This window comes from Rhinopithecus bieti, unplaced genomic scaffold (assembly GCF_001698545.2).
Source record: "Rhinopithecus bieti isolate Rb0 unplaced genomic scaffold, ASM169854v2 scaffold_12155, whole genome shotgun sequence".
Lineage (NCBI taxonomy): Eukaryota > Metazoa > Chordata > Mammalia > Primates > Cercopithecidae > Rhinopithecus > Rhinopithecus bieti.
Window position 1 is genome coordinate 2,785,522 of NW_016807423.1, and position 22,879 is coordinate 2,808,400.

Consider the following 22,879-nt stretch of genomic DNA (forward strand, 5'->3'; position numbering starts at 1 on the left):
CAGATCAGGCCCCACCTTGTGTCTACCCCCATCCCCGCTGTGAACGTGCCACTGAATAAAGTCGGGGAAACGAGGCAGTGGGTGTGTGTGCAAAGCCGTCTGTGTGTGTGAGGCTGCTGCTGCGCCAAAGCTGTCAGGATGTGAAGGTAGGTAGAGCATGCTCCAGACTGCCTCTGTGCACAAGGCCATCCGTGTGTGACTGGCCATCACTGCAGCACCTGTGACACCCTCACTCAATATGCACACAACTGTGGCAGTGCGGGAACTATCAGTACAGGCTGTGTGCAAAGCCATCTTGATTGTAAACCACAGGTGCTCTGAGGTTCAGGAGTTTGGGTGAAACTCATAGTGGTTAGTGGTCAGAGAGCTGCAAAGGGCCTGAACACAGGCAAACCTACCTGCCACCCTGTGGAGTGGCTCTGACAATCCCCTCCTGGCCCACCCTTCCCACTAGGGGCATCAGAAGTGAAGGAAAGGAAAAGGAAGCAGCCTGGTCCAACTTAGCAGCTCTATTTACATAACAGCGTCGCCCACACCCCGTGGGGTCTCTCACGGCTTCTTGGCTTTCTTCACAGAAGATGAGCTGGAGGCCGACTCCCGTCGCTTTCTCTGAGGACACACAGAAGGCATTGAGGTCAGTGACCCCCAAGGCCTGAGTCAGGCTTAGTGCATGTGTTTCACGTGCTCAGGGACAAAGACACCCACTGGTCAACCCACTCCTAGCCCTCAGTCTCAGACCCACACAGAAGTGATGATCATCCCTGCTGCAGGCACTAGAGGGAGAGGAGCCCCTACACCCATGTGCATGCGCTCACTCGCAGGGCCAAGGCATGCCTCCCAGCCTGTCCAGGCTCTTACCGAATTGGGTGTGAGGGGTGCGCCCACCACATCAATGATGGTGTCCTTGGGGTCTGGGCCAAGTCCTGGTTCAGTCACTGCTGGCTCAGCAGAGGCCGGGCCTGGGCCTGATGCTGGTGTGGCAGGGCCCCCCAGCACACCTGCCCGGGCCAGTGCCTCGTGACGGTGCCGCAGCATTTGCAGCTCATACTCGCAGTTGGCACAGGCCTGCTTGAGCTCGTACAGCAGCACCAGGTCGCTTCGCAGCTCGTTGAACATGTGCACCAGCTCCTCCGTAGGTGTCGGGCTCAGCTCTGCAGGCAGGTGGCGGGCAGCACAGGGGCAGAGCCCAGGTGTGGTAGAGGGTCAGCCACGTGAACTCCCCCCCCCACCCAGCCTTTATCCACAGCCTCGGGTGGGTACACCCTGTGGGGCCCAGTCCCCACACTCACCCACACCAAGCTCCAGCAGCATCTGTTCCAGGGCCTTGATCTTCTTCTGTCCCACAGAGCTGGGCAGCTTCATCTGCAATGAAAGCTGGCAAGCTAAGCCTCTCCCAGCCACAAGAGGCTTAGGATGAAGGGGACAAAAGGCAGTGGGAAAGAGGTGTGGAAGAGATGGTAACACATGGAGGTTAACTATGGGTCAGAAGAGGAAATAGCCAGGAAGTTGAATACAGTGAAAGCTGTGACCTTAGCCTGGCCACATCATTGAGACCCTGGCAAGGCCACCTCTGTCTGCAGCAATCTCTGCTACCACTCCATCCCCACCTGCCTTCAGCGTTTGGGCCACATGGAGCCCAGAGCAGAGCCCAGGGCCCAAACATGCTAAAGGAGGTGACTCACGTACCCGTTGGCTCCGCAGCGTGACACCTGCAGACTTGAAGTCTGGAAACTTGATGCCTGCAGTCTCAGGAACAGCCTGGGGGAGAAGGCATTATGGAGATCAAGGTGTCGCAGGGAGAGCCCAGGGTTAGTCCCAGCACCCCATCAGCACTGGGTGCTCTCAGAACCCTCCACTCGGGGTGGGGCCTTGTGCCAGGTGACCCTTCCACCCTGAGCTGGGCTGGCTGAGCCTCCGCACCGGCTTCTCAGCCTCCTTTTTCTGGGGTAGCTTCTTCTTGGGGGCTTTGCGTTCCGTGCGCCGCTGCTCTGCAGTAGTGTCTGCTGCTGTGATCAGCTTCTGCAGGTCCTGGCTGCGTTTCTCCCGTTCCTTCTTCCGGGCCTCGATCTTGCGCAGCTCCTGTAGCAGGTACTCCTCCTCTGCCACCTGGGAAAGTGAGGGATACAAAGTGTGTGAGGGCACTTCTAGGAGTGAGGGTAGACAAGGAGGTGATGGGGTGTCTGTGAGGGAATCTGAGAAGTAAGGGATCACAAGGGAGGTGAAGGGCTATGAAAAGCAGGGGGAATGGCCCATGAGAGGCAGGAATGGGCTTGGGGCAGTTAATAGGGTATCAGTGGGAGGCAGGGGGACCTGGGAGTGGGAGTTGAGGGGTACGGAGGATGGAGGCAATGGGCAAGGGGTTTGGGGCATGGAGGACAGGTATATGGCCTTGGGCTAACCTGCTCTGGGGTCCGGTTGTAGAGACGCTCAAGCTGTTCCTTCCGCCGTCGTTCATGCCCAGCATCAAATACTGGTATCTTAAGGTCTGTGCCTGGCACAGCCCGCACGTTAGCAAGCTTAGCACAGATGTGGTAGTACCGCTCCTTCAGGTCTTCCACAGAACGCTTCTAAGAAGCAAGACAGGGTAGAGGAATGAACATTCAGGGGCATGTGGAAGAGATGGCATAAAAGGGCCTGCTAGACCCAGAAGCTGGGCACACATGCAAATGCACAGTGGCTCACCTTGAACTGCTGGTGGTCATACCGGTCATGGATAACAACAAAACGCAGGTCAAAGCGGCGGCTGAGGTCAAAGAGGTGGTCAGTTTCTGCCTTAGTCCAAGCATCATCGTGGAGATAAAGCTGGTACTCCTGCTCTGAGTACACAGGCACCTGCACAGTCTACTGGCACAGAGGGACACAGTAGGGGCATGCCCACATCATGTCATGTCTAGCAGGCTCCAGCCCCCAGTGACCACAGCTCCTCCTGTTTGTTGCCAGCCCCTGGGCCTGTGTCCCTGCAGCGTGGAGTGAGGAAAGAACCTGTCTGCTTGACTAGAGGTCCTAGCAGGGTTTGGGACTGTAGCCTCCCCCTGATTCATTCCAGGAGCAACTTCACTGTCTCCAGCTCCAGAGCCTCAGTCATGGGACACACACTCCTGCCCCCATGGTTAAGGTGAGGGGCCCACATCTAAGTGCTTCTGTGGAGTCCAAAGGTCAACTCTGGAGTAGGACAGATGGCTAATTACCTGGAGAAAGGCCCAGCAGCCCCTAGTCCATATAACTCTTGTCTGAAGCACTACTGCCACCCAGTGGGGACAGTGGGACTTGCTGCTCCCCCAGAGTTTGCCAAGGTCAGGCATCTCTACAGAATCTGGGCCTGAATCCTACTCCCAACATAGGCAGCCCTGCTAATGCCCCTTCCTCCCTTCTCCCATACCCACAATCCTACAGACCTCCCCCAGAGACAAACAGCACTACCACCAGCTGGGTCTGTCAGAGACCCAAGGAAGGAGTCAATGCTAGACTAGATCAGGAAAGTCTCTCTTCTCAGTTAAAGACCACAACCAGCTCCAAAACTGGTCGCCTTTTGGACATCTCCTACTGGAGGTCCCCCATGTACCTCAAACTTATCTCAGTACTGAACTCTTGGCCCTCCCTCAAACATTATCTTCTCCAGTCCAGATTTCAGTCAGTATCACCATCACCCAACCCAGCTGCTCAAGCCAGAAACCTGGGAGGCATCTTAATTCCTATCTTTCCCCTTGACTCCCAACTCCCCTTGACCAAATCTGTGGCTTTTACCTCCAAAATTTCTGTCTCTGTTGCCACTTCCCAGTCCAGCCTACCTGTCACTTGGCTGGATCAGAGAAATAGCCTCCCTGCTGATCTCTGCCCTCATTCAATCCTCCTCCAATCAATTCTCCATCTGCAGCTAAGGTGATCTCTTTGAACAGTGCTACTTAAAGGATAGTCTGCAAACCAAGTGCTGTTTACACTTACCCCTGGTCTATGATGAGAATGGAAACTGAAAGTAGACACTAAAAAACTACCTAACAATTTTACAGTAATTGTATGCTGTTGAATCTAATATGAGGAAACATGAACTTGTATTTTGTCTTTATAATTTTATTATCTTTATCAGTCTCTGATGGATTGGAAATAAAAACAGAAAAATGTCCTTCACCACAGATGATTTGAGACACACTGTCCTAGTGTTCCAGAATATGTATCTTATCATTACCCCCAACTATCCCTTATTAAAATCCTCAGAGGCTCTCCATCTCGGATAAAGCATCTTCTAGATAATTCACAAACTCCTCAAGAGCAAGGGTTGTCCAGTTCATCTCCCACCTTTAGGACTCAGCACACTGTATCAGTGTCTACCAAATCAATTAATGAACACGCAAATAAATGACCTGGCCTCCCACAGCCACTGTCCCTCATGAACCCTAAATTGCAGCCAAATGACTAGCAGTTTCTAGAACATAGCAGACTTCCCCCTTGACCTCTGCTCTTGCCTGAAATGCCTTCCACTTCCACATTCCTTCTACCTAGATAACTTTCTCAACCTTTCGAGCTCTCAGGCATCATCTCCTCTGGGAAGTCTCTCTGGTTTGCCAGGTTTGGTTACGTATTTCTCCTATGCATTTTAATTTAACTAAAAAACAAACCAACAACTCAGGACCAGCTGCGGTGGCTCACGCCTGTAATCCCAACACTTTGGGAGGCTGAGGTGGGCAGATCGCTTGAGCCCAAGAGTTTGAGACCAGCCTGGGAAACATGGTGAAACCCGGTCTCTAAAAAACAACACAAAAATTAGCCAGGCATTTTGGTACATGCCAGTGGTCCCAGCTACTTGGGAGGCTGAGGTGGGAGGATCGCTTGAGCCCTGGAGGTGGAGGATGCAATGAGCTGAGATCACACCACTGTACTCCAGCCTGGCCGACAAAAAGAGACCCTGTCTCAAAGAAGAAGAAAAAAAAAAAAAACCCTCAGGAACTGTGCAGCCAGTCCTCTCAAGTAGCTCATAGTCAAGTCAGGAAGACATTTTTTCATTCATTCAACAAATATTTACCATGGGCCTGCAATACCTACGCTGGAGACACAGTGCTGCATATGACAGGCAGGGGTCTTAGCCTCCCAGAGCTCATACTGCAGCTGAAAGAATAATTTTGGTACCATGTGGGAAGTTTGATACACAGAATATAACAAGTGACACTCCAGCCTGGGGACAAAGATTGATTAGAGAAGAGGTAAATGAGGCTTTCAGGCTCTAAGTCTAGGCTATTCCAGGCTGCAGCAGCTGTGAGGCCACACTGTACAATGACTTAAGTAATGGACTAGGAAACCTCGCCCAATATAGCTCTGCCTCTCACTGGCTGGGTGAGTCTGGGAAGGTCCTGCTCTGCTGAGCTACAGTAATCTAGACCAGAGATAACTCAGCTTGGACTAGGGGGCTGGCATAGGGGATGAAGAATATAGTCAGAGATGTGATTTATTACGGAAAAAGAATCAACAGGACTCAATAAATAGATGTGTCACTGGCATCTAGCTCAAACGCTGTGCGCATTCTGAGAGGCCTCCCTGACCATCCTAAGGTAGGACCCCCGCCACACACCTACAACTTCACTCTTTATCTCACTTCATACCCATTCAAATCCAGTTTGGGCAACTGGGTGGAAGATGGTGCCATTCACTAAGATGGGGAACAGATTTGGGACTGACAGAGGGAACATGATGAGTTCTGTTCAGGGTACCTACCTGATGTAAGGTACCTGTGGGGCATTCAGAAAGAGATAGTAAATGACTGGATGCGAAGGAACCACTGCTCTGGATTGGTGACGTGTAGAGAGGGTAACTGAAGCCACAGGGTTCATACTAAGAAAATATAGAGCAAGAAGAGTAGAGTACCCAGGATACAGCTCTGAGGAACAGCAACATTTGAAAGACCAAGAAAAGCCATGAAAAACCAGAGCAGGTCCGGGAAAGAACAGGATCCCCTGGGCAGAAAAGACCCATGGAGTCCTACTCTGCATGCATTTGCCATGAGGACTGGGTGGGTGATCACAGTTGGGCATGAGCATGCCCCTGGAGCCAACCCTAGGAGACTGGAGAGCTTGCATAAATGGCTCAAAGTGGGAGGGCAACCTTGGCCTGTGTCCGAATGAAGGTAGCTCACCTTATTGAACCTGGCAAAGGGATAGTCCTTGCCCTCCTCCGCTGCACGTCGCCAGTGGAAGAACATTGCTCCGTCCTTGCGGGCTGGGTTGGTGAATGGCATCCACTTCCAAGGCCGCACCTTCTTGGAGCCCAACTTGGCCTTCACTGTACGGTATCCCTGACCAGTGTCACTGGGTAGCAATGGGGGTGCATCCCTGGCAGTGAGGTTTAGGGAGATGGGAGGTTAGAATCAGAAGGTGTGTTAAAGAGATTTGTGTCCCAGGGAGCTGATCTACCCTGCCCTATAGCAAGAAAGTCATGACCTGGAGCAAGAGATTTCTGGTCCTCCTGCATCCTGCTAAGCAAGCAGGAGCCCTGGCTGGGGAGGAGAGAATTGGAAGAGAAAACTAGGAGTTAGGGACATGGCAGGTGAATCAGGGGCCAAAACCTGGGGGACTTGGGATTCCAATACTTGCTTCTTGTCAGAGTAGAGCAAGGCATAGACTTCCCGGTGCATGCCCTCCGGCCTCTTGAAAGTCAATGTCTCAGAGGACTTCTTGGATTTTTTCTGAGGAAGGAAACCACAGAAAGGAACCACAGCCTAGACTCCCTTTCCTGAAAATTCTTTAGTCCAGCTCAATCCCTGAAAAAACCAGCACCTACAGGGTCAATGACAGGCAAACTGACACACTGTAAAGGCACAGAAACCCCACTCCCAGGGACACCACCCTACCCCAAAATCAGAGCAGTCCCCTCCCCATTCCACCAACTCTCAGACTGTTACAATGTCTTGATTTCTCCCCAGCAATATCTTGCAGCAAAAATCACACTTGCCTGGTCCTCTCCTCTCTCAGAGGTGTCATACCCTTTTGTTCCCACCGTCTCCCACGACGTCCCACCTCCTCCCTCCCATCAAGGATGACACACATTCTGTGTCCTGTTATGTCACCCCTTTTATCGCCCAACTCACTGTAAGTGTAGCACCCATCCCTTGCCCCATCTCTCTTCTGTTGTCACTCCTCCCCATCTTCACTCCCCTACTCTCCCCTAGCCAATGCTTTCAGGTGCCCCTGCTACCTTGTCCGGGTTGATAATGTCCTTCTTGCTGATGGTCCCAGAGGCTGCATCCCCTTCTGGACCCCCGAGTTCTAGAATGTCCCGTACATCCGCGCCCGTAGCCATCGCGCCTGAGAGATGGGGGAGCCACCGGAGGTCAAGGGTCACTGCCTGAGGGAGGACCAGGCCCAGGTCAGGGGGCGGGGCCAATCCAGAGCCAAGCGGAGGCGAGGTGAAGAGGCAGGCCAAGAGGACGAGGGTGGCCCAGGTCAGGTCGGGGTTCTGCCTGTGTCCCACCGCTTGGATGTTCCTAACGGCCCCTTCAGCCACCTGGGCCCTAGAACCTCCGCACCCGTGTCCAGCGGCTGCAGCCCCACTACCACTCCCCGTCCCCGCAAAGCCGCGAGAGAAACTTCCGACGGTGCTCATTCGAAACTCGGTCGACAGAAACGCTTCCGGTCGGTGTTGTAGGAAACGGAACCGACTTGGCAACCGAGGGTGAAAGCTACTGGCCGTGCTGAGCTTGCCACCGTTTGGTTCTCCCGCGAGCCTGTTCTCATTGGTGCACTGCCTGCTTTCTGGCATTTTCCCTCTACGATGCTCCGTTGCATCTCAGGCAATGAAAAGAGATACCAGAACTTTGTGACTTTGGGAAGTAACTTAATTTCTCTGGGCCTTTTTCTTCATTTGCAGAATGGAAATTGTATTGGCACCTGTGTAAATGAAATACCAAGAATTCATGTAAAACATTAGCACAGTGCCTGGGACATTTACTGTTTTTTTATTAAATGAGTTAATGATTTGAATTGACCCCCTTCATTAAGTGCTACTATGTACTCCGCACTGTGCTAAGCTTGGAGGTGAAGAGATAAACTTCAAACTGTGATAAGCTTGAGGGTGAAGAAATAAAGGCAGAGCTTCCTAGGGCGGCTGCCAAAATGGAGTAAGGTGTGGGCCCTCATTTGAACCTCCTCTGATGGAGATATCTGTGGGTTGTGGCCTCGTGGGGCTTTCCTGGAGGCCAGCTTCGTGGAACTTCACTAGTATAGGAGCTAGCTGCACTCTTTGGGTTACAAAGAAGCCCAAAACACAGCCTCAAGCAGGAAGCAGCTTAGAAGTATCCTTCAAGGGAATAAACCTGGGGATCTTCCTGGAAAGAGAGAGACAGACAGGAGGTCCTGAGGAAGGGCAGAAGGGACAAGGAAAGCAGCTCCCAGCTTCAGCAGTCTGCAAACCAGCCTGTCAATTTGAAGGACACATAGCCTGGAGGATAGGGTGGGGCTTGTTAAGGCATTAAGAAGGCCAGACCCCAAGTCAAGACCTGCCAAAGATCCCAGCAGGGACTAGAGGAGCAGACAGTTTGCACAAGTTAGCTATAAGTGTTGTAGCCTCTTCTGGCCTGGAGAAGACAAGGGGATGCAACAACTGTAGCCACAAGCCTGACTAGGCCCCAAAACTTTGGAGAACCAGGCCTGGAGGTACATACCTGTTCCTGGGCTTCATTCCTGGATGGATCCACTGAGCTCCACAGTCTTACAGCAGAAATTGTCCACAGGGTAAGGAAATGGTCCTTGGAGCCAGAAGGGGACAGAGCAATTGGCTGCCTGAAACACTTGACCCTAGTTGTAGTTAATTAATTGTGTAATTATTTGTTTAATATATATCTCTAATAGACTCATTTCTGTGAAGACAGGGATCACAGTACATAAATGAATGTATGTGCCAGGCACTGTTCTAGACTCTGGGCATGCAGTGGGTGAACGAAATACAAATAGCTACTGGTGGAGCTTATATTTAGTGGAGACGGAGAAACACCAAGCAAATAGACAGTAAAATTGATAATATAAGTTTTGATGGCAACAAGAGCTAGGAAGGAAATGAAATAGAGTGATGGGATGGAGAACTGCTTTCCATAGTCTGGTCAGGGAAAGTTAGTGGTCTCTCTCTTTTTATAAATGTGTATATGCATAGAAAAAATTCTGGAAAGGACTAAACCAAAATGATTCCGTCAGTTGTTTATATCTGGCAATTTATATTTTCTATACTTTCTATAATGAATGTGTACCTCTTCTATAATAAAAGGAAGGAACGAAGGGAAGGAGGAAAGGAAGAAGGAAAGACAGGCAGACTGTGCGCTGTGGAAGGTGGACCAGGCCAGAGTTTAGGAGACTAGAGGGCAGTTTTTTTGGTTTTTTTTTTTTTTTGGCTATTTTTCTGTCATTTGCTAAGGGAGGTTAAAGTCTCCAACTATGATTGTGGAATTGTCCCTCCCTTCTTTCCTTCCTTCCTTCCTTCCTTCCTCCCTCCCTCCCTCCTTCCTTCCTTCCTTCCTTCTCTCTTTTTTTTCTGAGACAGGATCTCTGTTGCCCAGGCTGGAGTGCAGTGGCGTGATCTTAGCTCATTGCATTCTCCAACTCCCTGGGCTCAGGTGATCCTCCCACCTCAGCTTCTCAAGTAGCTGGGACTGCAGGCATGCACCACTACACACGGCTTTAGATATTGGGTTCACTGTGTTGCCCAGGCTGGTCTCGAACTCCTGGGCTCAAACGATCCGCCCACTTCAGCCTCCCAAAGTGCTGGGATTACAGGCATGAGCCACCATGCCCAGCTTGTCTATTTCTTTAATTCTATTGTTGCTCCATATATTTTGAAACTCTTGTTATTGGGCACATGCACATTTATAATTGTTATGTCTTCCAGGTGAACTGACCTCTTTATGAAATATTCTTTATCTCTGGCTTTGTCTTGAAGTATACTTTATCAATAACTACTCTAGCCTTTGTAAGCTTATTGTTTGCATGGTACATCGTCTTCTTCCATTTTCTTTCAACTTGTATGTTACGTTTAAAGTACAGATATTTGAGTTTTGCTTTAAAACAAACAACAACAACAAAAAAAAAAAACAATTTGCACAATCTCTGCCTCTTGAGCCCACAGTGTTGGTTGAGGAATGGATGACAAAGGAGGAAATGCTTGGGCTGGGTCTCATTTGTATCCTTTCTACTTGATGATAGAGTGCTGTTTACAGATTTCCTAGTGGATCAAAATAGTTTTCAGGCAATCTGGGCACGGTAGCTCACGCCTGTAATCCCAGCACTTTGGGAGGCTGAGGTGGGCGGATCACGAGGTCAGAAGTTCGAGATCAGCCTGACCAACATGGTGAAACCCTGTCTCTACTAAAAATACAAAAAAACACAACAACAAAAAACATCTGGGCATGGTGGTGAGCACCTGTAATCCCAGCTACTCAGGAGGCTGAGGCAGGAGAATCGCTTGAACCCGGGAGGCAGAGGTTGCAGTGAGCCGAGATTGTGCCACTGCACTCCAGCCTGTGCAACAGAGTCAGACTCTCTCTCAAAAAAAAAAAAAAATTGTTTGCAGGCTGTGAGGTCAGTTCAGTTTGCAAGGCAGCCTGGTTGTCCCATGGACAAGCATTCAGTGTCTGTCAGGGCCCGGGAGCGAGTCGAAGCTCTTTCTCAAAGGAAGATCAGTTATTTTCCAGAGGGCATGGCTTTCTTGACAAATCTCAGAGGCTTCTGCAGTGTTCCTCCTGGGCTTGCAATAGACTCTATCAGCATAGTGATCTAAGCATGATTGGATCTGGTGGGTCATGCAGGCCAGGGGGCATATTGACTAACCTTGCAGCCTAGACCAATTCAAGAATTTCCCTTACTCAGATTTCCTCTGAATGCTGACAGCCTTTCAGGTTACTGAGTAAATGTATGAGTGTACGACACTTAAAGATGATGTCTGTTGCCCCCAAATTCCGAGAAAGGCACCAAGTACCATATTTCAACTCATCTAAGATGCCATCGGCCAGGCGCGGTGGCTCACGCCTGTAATCCCAGCACTTTGGGAGGCCGAGGCGGGTGGATCACGAGGTCAGGAGATCGAGACCATCCTGGCTAACACAGTGAAACCCCGTTACTACTAAAAATACAAAAAAATTAGCCAGGCGTAGTGGCGGGCACCTGTAGTCCCAGCTACTCGGGAGGCTGAGGCAGGAGAATGGCGTAAACCCGGGAGGTGGAGCTTGCAGTGAACCGAGATCGCGCCACTGCACTCCAGCCTGGGCGACAGAGTAAGACTCCATCTCAAAAAAAAAAAAAAAAAGATGCCATCAACTGTAAGGCGCATCTTCATTTATGTTCCACTATGAAAGAACGTTTTTAAAAACACCATCAGACCAGGCATGGTGGCTCATGCCTGTAATCCCAACACCCTAGAAGGCTGAGGCAGGAGGATCACTTAAGGCCAAGAGTTTGAGACCAGCTGGGCAACACAGTGAGACCCCATCTCTACAAAAAAATAAAAATAAAAATAAAAAAATTAGCCTGGCGCAGAGGTGTGCACTTGTGGCCCCAGCTACATGGGAGGCTGAGGCAGGGAGATCTCTTGAGCCCAGGATGTCAAGGCTGCAGTGAGCCATGTTCATGCCACTGCACTCCAGCCTGGGTGACTGAGCGAGACCCTGTCTCAAAAAAAAAAAAAAGAAAAGAAAAGAAAAGAAAGAGAAAAAAAACCCACCATCAATGAAGCCATGATTACCATTAATTATAAGATGCATTGCCATTTCAGAGATGTTAAAATGGGGGACAGGGTATGATAACAACCTTGCGAATATACTAAATGCCACTGAATTGTTCACTTTAATTTTACGTTAGGTAGATTTCGTGTCAATAAATTATTTTTTAATGTGAAAAATATGCATCTTAGAAACTATAGCATATAGTATTATTCCTCTTTGTATGTTTGCAGGGTGTAAGGTGAAGCAACTTGTTCTGAGGGAACATTGTGACATATCCTAGAACACTGGACCTCCAGAAATATGACTGAGATGTGTTTTCATGGGATTTGTAGTTTGTTCTTCAGTGTACCTGGGGGATTGTCTCCAGGACCCCTGTGTATACACAAATCCATGCATACTCAAGTCCTGCAGTTGGCCCTGCAGAACCCGTGCAGGCCGGGCACGGTGGCTCATGCCTGTAATCCCAGCACTTTGGGGGCCGGGGCGAGTGGATCACGAGGTCAACAGATCGAGACCATCCTGGCCAACATGGTGAAACCCCGTCTCTACTAAAAATTAAAAAAAATTTTGATTTTTTTGGTTACATGTACCTGTAGTCCCAGCTACTTGGGAGGCTGAGGCAGGAGAATTGCTTGAACCCAGGAGGCAGAGGTAGCAGTGAGCCGAGATCGCGCCACTGCACTCTAGCATGGCAATAGAGTGAGACTCCAACTCAAAGAAACAAACAAACAAAAAACAAAAGAACCCATGCATAAGTAGACACCAGCAGTTCAAACCCGTGTATTCAAGGGTCCACCGTACTTTATTTCAGTGAGTCTAAGTTGCTTTGACCCTAGTGCATTCTTGATTTACCAGAAGGTGTCAGAACTATCACTTGTATTTCCTCCTGCTGACAGTGATTTTAAGAAGTCATGCATTAGCCACATCAGGGGAAGAGGAGCCATTTCTGCTGGCAGGAGAGAGGCTCAAGAGGGTAGAATCTGGGATGGCCTGAGTTATCTAAATGCCTTCTTTTCTGATCAGTACCCCAGCATTCACATGAGAGACCTGGCAGTGTGTGAATTTCACTCATATTGTGCTACAGCAATTATCAGTATCACATTTCAAATTTCAGTTCCAGCTATAATCAGCTCCATGACTGCAAGAGATAAAGTATTTTTATCATACACATAGAAAATCAATGATTTGAGACTTAGCTTGAGTCAAATTTTAGGGTACTGAGCCTATCAGTCTTTTTTTTTTTTTCAGTCTGACCAGAATAGTTAAAAGAAACCCCTCTTCACTGCACAGTTCACAAATTCCCTCTGCCCCCACCTCCCATCAAATTCTGTGAGAAAAATTACTTGGTTCCCCAAAGTTTTGCCTTCAAGGAATCTATCATTCAGGTAATAATCAATTGAAGGTGATAATCTATTCTCTGCAAGCCAAATACTATCTTTCAGTTTAGCTAGATTTTTACTGCCCAAACCTAAATACCAAATTCATGCCTTTCTGATACCAAATCCTGTGTCAGCTACAAGTCATAGTTCTTAGTTATATTTTCCAGGAAGTACAAGCAGCCAAAATGGTTCCAAAAAGAGTTGGAGAACCAGATAGAACAACCACCATAGAAAAACAAGAATGAGTTACAATTTTGAAAGGTAACCGACTGAAAATTATAAATGGGTGAGTTCTATTTGACCTTCAAGTAACAGATTATTGTTAATTCAAGTCAACTTTATTTATTTATTTATTTATTTATTTATTTATTTATTTATTGAGATGGAGTCTCGCTCTGTTGCCCAGGCTGGAGCCCAGTGGTGTGATCTCGGTTCACTGCAACCTCCGCCTCCTGGGTTCAAGAGGTTCTCCTGCCTCAGCCTCCCGAGTAGCTGGGATTATAGATGCCCGCCACCACGCCCAGCTAATTTTTGTATTTTTAGTAGAGACGGAGCTTCACCATGTTGGCCAGGTTGGTCTTGAACTCCTGACCTCAAGTGATCTGCCCACCTCAGGCTCCCAAAGTTCTGGGATTATAGCCGTGAGCCACCATGCCCAGCCTATTAAAGTTAACTTTAGAGCAGCAGTCCCCAACCTTTTTGGCGCCAGGGACCGGTTTTGTGGAAGACAATTTTTCTACAGATGGATGGAAGGACGGGGTGGGGATGGTTTCGGAATGAAACTGTTCCACCTCAGATCATCATCAGGCATTAGATTCTCTTAAGGAACGCGCAACCTAGATCCCTCGCATGCGCAGTTCACAACAGGGTTCGTGCCCCTTTGAGAATGTGATGCCATTGCTGATCTGATAGGAGGTGGAGCTCAGGCAATAATGCTCGCCCGTCCGCCGGTACCAGTCCATGGCCTGAGGGTTGGGGACCCCAGCTTTAGAGCATATTAGTTAAAATTTTTCTCAGCTTATGAAAATAGCATAACATAAATACCAGAGCCTATCAAGAGGGCCTTTGAAGGATATGTAATTCTCATCTTATGTAAATTATTTAAGAAAGTAAGGGCCGGGCACAGTGGCTCACACATATATTGCCAGCACTTTGGGAGGCCGAGGCAGGAGAATCACTTGAGGCCAGGGGTTCAAGACCAACCTGGGCAACATGGCAAGACCCTGTCTCTACAAAAAAAAAAAAAATGTAAAAATTAGCCAGGCATGGTGATATGCACCTGTAGTCCTAGCTACTCAGAAGGCTGAGGCAGGAGGATTGCCTGAGCCCAGGACATGGACACTGCACTCCAGGGCAACAAAGTAAGACCCTGTCAAAAAAAAAAAAAAAAAAGAGAAAGAAGAAAAGAATGTAAGAAAAGATGGAATGCCACCCAGCACAATTTCCTGACTAGTATATCATGAAACCAAAGCCAGAGAACAGAAAAACAAAACAAAACAAAACAAAAAAAACTCATTTATGAACAATAAAACAAAAATCCTGAATAAAATGTTAATAAATTACATGCAGCATGGCCGGGCACAGTGGCTCACACCTGTATGGCCAGCACTTTGGGAGGAGGGAGGATTGTTTGAGGCCAGGCATTTGAAACCAGCCTGGGCAGCATAAGCAAGACCCCATCTCTACAAAACTTTTTTTTTAAACTTAGCCTAGTATGGTAGCAGGCATGTGTAGTCCCAGCTGCTTGGGAGACTGAAGCAGGAGGATCACTTCAGCCTAGGAATTGGAGGCTGCAGTGCACTGTGATTGTGCCACTGCACTCAGCCTGGGTGACAGAGCAAGACGCTGTCCCAAAAAGCAACAACAACAAATTAAATATAACAGTGTATTAAAAGAACAATTCAGCCAGGCGTGATGGCTCATGTCTGTAATCCCAGCACTTCGGGAGGCCGAGGCAGGTGGATCAGTTGAGGTCAGGAGTTGGAGACCAGCCTGGCCAACATGGTGAAAACTCATCTCTACTAAAAATACAAAAATTGGCTGGGTATGGTGGTGTGTGCCTGTAATCGCAGCTACCCAGGAGGCTAAGGCGGAAGAATCACTCAAACCTGGGAGGCAGAGGTTGCAGTGAGCCGAGATTGCACCACTGCACCTGGCTGACAAAGCAAGACTCTGTCTAAAAAAAAAAAAGAACAATTCATCAAGTCTAAGGAGGATTTATCCCAGCTTTGCTAAAATGGTTCAGCATTAGAATATATATATTTATTAATGATGTAAACATAAAAAACACAATTATCTGAATAAATTATAAATGCACATTTATAATATAAAAGAAGAAAACTCTCCTAGCAAACTAGGGAAAATGCTTAATTGATACATGTTTTGTTTTAATAAAACAATGATAAAAACCTACAGCAAATGTTAGGTAATGGTGAAACAATAGAAGCTTTCCAACTGGAGTTAGAAGTAAGATGAGAATGTCCTTTACCACTACTGTTCAGAATGGCACCAGATGTTCTCTCTAATTCAAGAAGAGAAAGAAGGCACTAAGAAGCATAAACATTAGAAAAAAAGAGACAAATTGTGATTATTTGCAGATGACACTATCGCTTATATAGAGAAACCTAAAAAAATCAATTGACAAACCATTAGAACTAGTAAGAGGACTCAGCAAGGTGACCACATACAAGATCAATGTACAAAATCAATAGCTTTCCTATATAACAGCAATAACCAATTAGAAAATGTAATCGGAAGTAAGATCCCATTCACCATAGCAACAAAAACTATTAAGCACCTAAGAATAAACCTGAAAATAGAATTTATATGAAGCCCTTGGGAATAGTTAAACATTAGGAAAACTCAACGATCTAATTAATCACATCGATAAAATAAAATAGAAAACCACAGGCTGGGTGTGGTGGCTCATGCCTCTAATCCCAGCACTTTGGGAAGCCGAGGTGGGAGGAGTTCCTGAGCCCAGGAGTTCAAGACCAGCCTGGGCAACATGAAGAAAATCCCTCTCTACAAAAAATACAAAGATTAGTCAGGCATGATGGTATACACCTGTAGTCCCAGCTAATTGGGAGGCAGAGATGGGAGGATGACTTGAGTCCAGGAAGCAGAGGCTGCAGTGAGCTGAGATTGTGCCATTATACTGCAGCCTGGGTGACAGAGCCAGCCCCTGTCTCAGAAAAAAAAAAAAAGGAAAAGATTGAAATCCACACAATTATATTTTACAGCTGTGGTGAAAATTCAAGAACCATTTCTAGTAAAAACACTAAGTAAAACAGGAGAAAAAGGACATTTCCTAATCATGATAAAGAGGTGTGTTTGTGTGTGGTTTTGTTTTCAGACACTAAGAGCAAACGTATTAATTGGCTAACTATTAAAGGCATTGCCATTAAAGACAAAAACAATGCAGGGACCATCACCATCCCTCAAAACTGTTTTGTGTTAAAATGGAACAGAGGATTTGACAGGGGAATAAAACTTCATATAATAGACCCTTTTCAGGGTTTGCCATGTGTCCTCTATAAACAAGACTACTTTGATTTTATATTCCACATAGGATGGAAATTGAAATTTCACCCAGAGACAGAGGCTGATCAAAAGGGTCTTTCCTCCTTTTCCCTATCAAAGCCATTGCCAAGCACTCACACTGCTCTTGTCCTCTGATTGAAGGAAAGAATGTTTAATTGTCCAAGAAGTCCTAAGACCCAGAGCTGCTTTTGCTTCTGTAGCAGTGGGGTCAGACTGGAGATGAGTGCCTGAAATGCCGCTAAGAACCTGTGGGCATAGGCCAGGTGCAGTGGCTCACGCCTGTAATCCCAGCACTTTGGGAGGCCGAGGCGGGTGGATCACCTGAAGTCGGGAGTTCGAGACCAGCTTGACCAACGTGGAAAAACCCCGTCTCTACTAAAAATACAAAATTAGCCGGGCGTGGTGGCATGCACCTGTAATCCCAGCTACTTGGGAGGCTGAGGCACGAGAATTGCTTGAACCCAGGAGGTGGAGGTTGCGGTGAGCTGAGACCATGCCATTGCACTCCAGCCTGGGCAACAAGGGCAAAACTCCGTCTCAAAAAAAAAAAAAAAAAAAGAATCTGTGGACACAAACAGCTGCCAAAAAAATGGGTATGAGGTTGTGATTACTTTCTCAAGCTCAGAAAGTGTAGGCATGTTTTGAAATCCTATCCCTCTTACCTTGTTCTGTATACTATGAGCTAGGCTTATTCTTTTTTCTTTCTCTTTTTGAGAAAGGGTCTAGTTCTGTTGCCCAGGGTGCATGGAGTGGGGTAATCATAGCTCATTGCAATTTTGAATATTTGGGCTCAAGCCCAAATCCTCCTACCTCAGCCTCCTGAGTAGCTAGGACTACAGGTGTGCACCACCACACTCAGCTAATTTAATTATTTTTTATAGAAACAGAGTCTCACTGTGCTACCCAGGCCGGTCTTAAACTCCTGACCTCAAGTGATCCTCCCACCTCAGCCCCCCAAAGTGCTGGGATTTAGACATGAGCCACCACACCCGGCCAGCTTATTCTTTAACAAAACAAAACAAAACAAAACACACACACAAAAAACACTGAGATGGGTTCTAAACAAAGTTATCTGGGGGTCTTTCTAGCAGGGGGTGACCTGAAGTTACATGTTTGCCTCCTGTCTCTAGGCAAGAGCACACACACCTTACTCTAGAGCGAAAGGCCAGAGTACGCTGGAGAGAACAGGGGAGTTGTTTGTATCCCTCCATATCCCCTCATGAAAACTGAGTACCGGAAACACTTTTTCTATTTTATAAATGAAGTGTTACCTGATTCTAGAATGACAAATAAAAACCAATTGAGATCTTTAAAGAAAATTGTTGTGAGGATGAGATTCTAAATAAAAAAAGGAAAAAAGGTGAGTGCCACCAGTTGAGTTCCTTGGAAGCAGACTCTGAAACAGAGCAGCGCGGTGGAAGTTTATTAGGGCGTACTCTCAGTATCAACATCTGTGGAGGGAAAAAGAAAAGCATGACTGGGCAAAGGGGGAAGTGTGACAGTGACTGAAATCCCAACGAGGCCTTCCTTGATCCCATGGGTAGAATGACCCTTCAGAATTGTCTGTCCCCAGATGGGGTGAGGAGCCCAGGCCCTTATCTTCCCATGTCAACTAGCCATCAGTTGTGAGCAATCCTGAGAAGGCTATTCTTGAGGAAGGTAACGCTATTGGGTGAAACAATTTTAGCTTTCAGCTGCTGGGGAGACAGATCCATGTGGCTGTGGATCCATGTGGCTATGGTTCTATGATAGATCTATAGAACCCACCAAGCAAAGTAACAAGGACAGAAAAGGAAAAAAAAAAAAAAAAGATGCATGTGATTGTTTCAGCAAACCAGGGGACAAAATATCCCCCACAAACCTTAGAATATGAGCTGGTGCAACCAAACTGCAGAAGGACCTGTGCAGTATCATCAACAGTGAAGGAAGAGGCACAGAGAAGCCAAAGGCTGAATTTAGAAATCACCAGCAAGTACTCACCTGTGAAAGGAAGGAGCCCACTCAGACTGGAGACCTTGGCTGATGAAACGGAACAGTCACAGCTGGAGGCGGCTATGCATGTTCTGGTTTTCAGGTGAGTACAGTGGGAGTGCTGGAAGGCTTGAGGGAAGCAGGGCAGCCCGGGTCCTCAGCGCTCCAGAAAATCTCCAGAGAGAAACCTGAAGCCCTCACTCACTGAGGAAAATCTAAGTGAATAGTGTACAAATAGACCTGAACAGATAGCCTGGAGATGAAGGAGAAAGAAGGTGTAGATACCTGTTGGCAACAGAACAGGAGGGATACATATCCAAGACTATTAGCAAGGTGGCTACATTGGGCAAATATATTTTCTTTTTTTTTTTTTTGGAGACAGAGTCTTGCTCCATGCCCCAGACTGGAGTGCAGTGGCATGATCTTGACTCACTGCAACCTCCGTCTCCTGGGTTCAAACAATTCTCCTGCCTCAGCCTCCTGAGTAGCTGGGATTACAGGTATGTGCCACCACACCTGGCTAATTTTTGTATTTTTAGTAGAGACAGGGTTTCACCATGTTAGCCAGACTGGTTTCAAACTCCTGATCTCAGGTGATCTGCCCGCCTCAGCCTCCCAAAGTGCTGAGATTACAGACATGAACCTCTACACTGGCCTGTAATGTAATATTTTTTAAATGAACAAAGGAAATTAAGAAAATAATAGAAGCTATGAAAGAGTGATACAAAGTTAACATTTTAAAGCTCACTCAGAGTGGGTCAGCAGTAAGAAGACATAAAGAGAAAACAGAGCTTAGAAAAGAATTAGAAATAACAGAAAAATGTTTCAGAAATAGACTAAACTGGAAGGAACAAAAGAGAGAATAATAAATAGCACTAAAAATTACACACAGTAAACAGGATGGAAAGGAGAAAAAAGAAAGGAATCAAGGTCCGTCCCAGTGGCTCATGCCTGTAATCCCAGCACTTTGGGAGACCAAGGCTGACAGATCACTTGAGGCCAGGAGTTCGAGACCAGCTTGACCAACATAGTGAAACCCTATCTCTACTAAAAATACAAAAAAAAAAAAAAAAAAAAAAATTAGCTGGACATGGTGGCGCACACCTATAATCTCAGCTACTCGGGAGTCTGAGGCAGAAGAATCACGTGAACCCAGGAGACAGAGGTTGCAGTGAGCCAAAATCACACCACTGCACTCCAGCCTAGGTGACTCAGCAAGACTCTGTCTCAAAAAAAAAAAAAAAAAAAAAGAATCAAATGAAAATTAAGGGAGAAATAAGAAAAGGTTTGAGAGAAAGTGATATAGAGGACAGGCAAACATGATTCAGAATGTCTGTAACAGGAGAACTTGAAAAAGAAAGTCGAAACAATAAAACAAAGCGACTGCTAAGAACTGTAATTCAAGAAAACGTTCCTGCAATGTAAGAAGATATATTGAAAGGGCATACCACATAACTGATAAAATTAGCCTGGAATGATCAACACTGAGACATATACTAATAAAAGCATTGAACTTTTCTCCATTGCTCTTAATCACAGGAAGAAAAATATTACTGAACTTTTTGACCTTTGGGCAGGAACTTAAAAAATAAAATAAAATAAAAGAGGCCGGTCATGGTGGCTCACACCTGTAATCCCAGCACTTTGGGAGGCCAAGTGGGCAGATCAGTTGAGGTCAAGAGTTTGAGACCAGCCTGGCCAACATGGTGAAAACCCATCTCTACTAAAAATACAAAAAATTAGCTGGGTATCATGGTGGGCACCTGTAATCCCAGCTACTCAGGAGGCTGAGGCAGGAGAATCGCTTGAACCCGGGAGGCCGAGGTTTCAGTGAGCCGAGATCGCACCATTGCACTCCAGCCTGGTCGACAGAGTGAGACACCATCTCAAAAAAAAAAAAATCAGATTTTCATCAGAGTTTTCAATGGAAACACTTTATGTCAGGAGACAATAAGGTGACATGCTTAAAATATTCAATAAAATGTAAGCCAAGCATTTTTATCCAGCTGAGCTGACCATACAGTACAAAGGCCATGGATAAACTGTGACGAACATGTAAGAACTCAGGAAATATTGTTCCCATGAGATTATTTCTGAGGAATCTACTAGAGAACAAGCTTCAGACATCAAGAAAAACCTGGATACGCTTCAAAATGAGGATTAGTGGTAAACATTGAATATATTTAATTGTAACACTAAAAGTAAATATTGAGAAGAAAGGTGACAGAATGGTGTATAATTGTTATATGCGCTGACAATGTAGATAAGGCATAGTGGCTCATGCCTGTAATCCCAGCACTTTGGGAAGCCGAGGTGGGAGGATCACCGGAGGCTAGGAGTTCAAAAACAGCCTGGGCAACATAGCAAGACTCCATCTCTACAAAAATAAATGTGTATAAAAACAAATAGCCAAATGTGATGGCACACACCTGTAGTCCCAGCTACTTGGGAGACTGAGGCAGGAGGATTGTTTGAGCCCAGGGGTTCAAGGCTGCAGTGAGCTATGATTCTGCCACTACACTCTAACTTGGGCAACAGAGTGAGACTCTGTTTCTGGGGGGGAAAAAAAAAGGAGGGAGGGAAGAAGGGAGAATATATGAAAAATAGGATAAACTCATCAATTGCTTTGTGGTTATAAAGAGGAAGTAATAATATATCACTTGACATAGATGTCAGGGAGAGGGAAGGGAAGATGAGGAAGTTGTAACTAGTTAAGAATTTTAATATTTCTCAAAGCAGGGAACTAACAGACCATTATCTTTAAGAAGATGGAAAATAGTATTTTGCAAATGTATTATTTTATTTATTTATTTAAGGAAAAGTTCTTGAACCTGGGAGGTGGAGGCTGCAGTGAGCCCAGATGGCGCCACTGCACTCCACCCTGGGTGACAGAGTGAGACCCTGTCTCTCAAAAAAAAAAAAAAAAAAAAAAAAAAAAAAGAAGGCCGGGCGCGGTGGCTCACGCCTGTAATCCCAGCACTTTGGGAGGCCGAGGCGGGCGGATCACAAGGTCAGGAGATCGAGACCACGGTGAAACCCCGGCTCTACTAAAAATACAAAAAAAAGCCGGGCGCCGTGGCGGGCGCCTGTAGTCCCAGCTACTCGGGAGGCTGAGGCAGGAGAATGGCGGGAACCCGGGAGGCGGAGCTTGCAGTGAGCCGAGATAGCGCCACTGCACTCCAGCCTGGGGGACAGAGCCAATCCCCCTCAAAAAAAAAAAAAAACAAAAGAGAGAGAGAGAGAGAGAGAAAGAAAGAAAGAAAAAGAAATAAGCAGATGAGGACTAAAACGATCCCTAGCTGCCCTCATTTCTCATTAGCATAAGACATTTATACTAGTGCCATCAAAGCTTACAAATGCCATGGAAATGACCTGGAAGTTACCTCCCTTTTCCTAGAAAGTTCTAAATAACCTGCTCCTCAATTGGCATTAGTCCACCCCTTAATTTGCATGTAATCAAAAGTGGGTATAAGTGAGTGTAAATACAACTGCCAACAACCCATAAGTTGCTGACTTTAGGCACACTGCCTATGAATTAGCTTTGCTCCAAGAGGAGCAGCAGTATCATTCAATAAAAAGTGCTGTCTAAGACTACCTTCTTGTCCTTGAATTTTTTCCTNCAAAAAAAAAAAAAAACAAAAGAGAGAGAGAGAGAGAGAGAAAGAAAGAAAGAAAAGAAATAAGCAGATGAGGACTAAAACGATCCCTAGCTGCCCTCATTTCTCATTAGCATAAGACATTTATACTAGTGCCATCAAAGCTTACAAATGCCATGGAAATGACCTGGAAGTTACCTCCCTTTTCCTAGAAAGTTCTAAATAACCTGCTCCTCAATTGGCATTAGTCCACCCCTTAATTTGCATGTAATCAAAAGTGGGTATAAGTGAGTGTAAATACAACTGCCAACAACCCATAAGTTGCTGACTTTAGGCACACTGCCTATGAATTAGCTTTGCTCCAAGAGGAGCAGCAGTATCATTCAATAAAAAGTGCTGTCTAAGACTACCTTCTTGTCCTTGAATTTTTTCCTGGGGAAAGCCAAGAACCCTCCTGGGCTAAGCATCAATTTGGGGGCTCGCCTATACTGCATCAAAGAGATTTTATTTTTATTTATTTTTTTTTAATTTATTTTTTGAGACGGAGTCTTGCTCTGTCGCCGGCTGGAGTGCAGTGGCGCGATCTCGGCTCACTGCAAGCTCCGCCTCCCGGGTTCACGCCCTTCTCCTGCCTCAGCCTCCCGAGTAGCTGGGACCACAGGCGCCTGCCACCGCGCCCGGCTAATTTTTTGTATTTTTAGTAG

The 22,879-nt window shown here is 46.6% G+C and overlaps 1 protein-coding gene across 1 annotated transcript; it reads right to left on the minus strand.

Moving 5' to 3' along the window:
• Positions 1-488: 488 nt before the first annotated feature.
• Positions 489-7,587, minus strand: DMAP1 (DNA methyltransferase 1 associated protein 1). Its single transcript, XM_017881843.1, has 10 exons — positions 7,180-7,587; positions 6,579-6,670; positions 6,122-6,317; positions 2,683-2,841; positions 2,400-2,567; positions 1,921-2,106; positions 1,687-1,758; positions 1,290-1,362; positions 859-1,151; positions 489-609 (listed from the first exon to the last, which is right to left on the minus strand). Exons 1-10 carry the CDS (start codon positions 7,585-7,587, stop codon positions 550-552), a joined length of 1,707 nt encoding a protein of 568 aa, XP_017737332.1. The 3' UTR covers positions 489-549.
• Between the last annotated feature and the right edge of the window lie 15,292 nt (positions 7,588-22,879).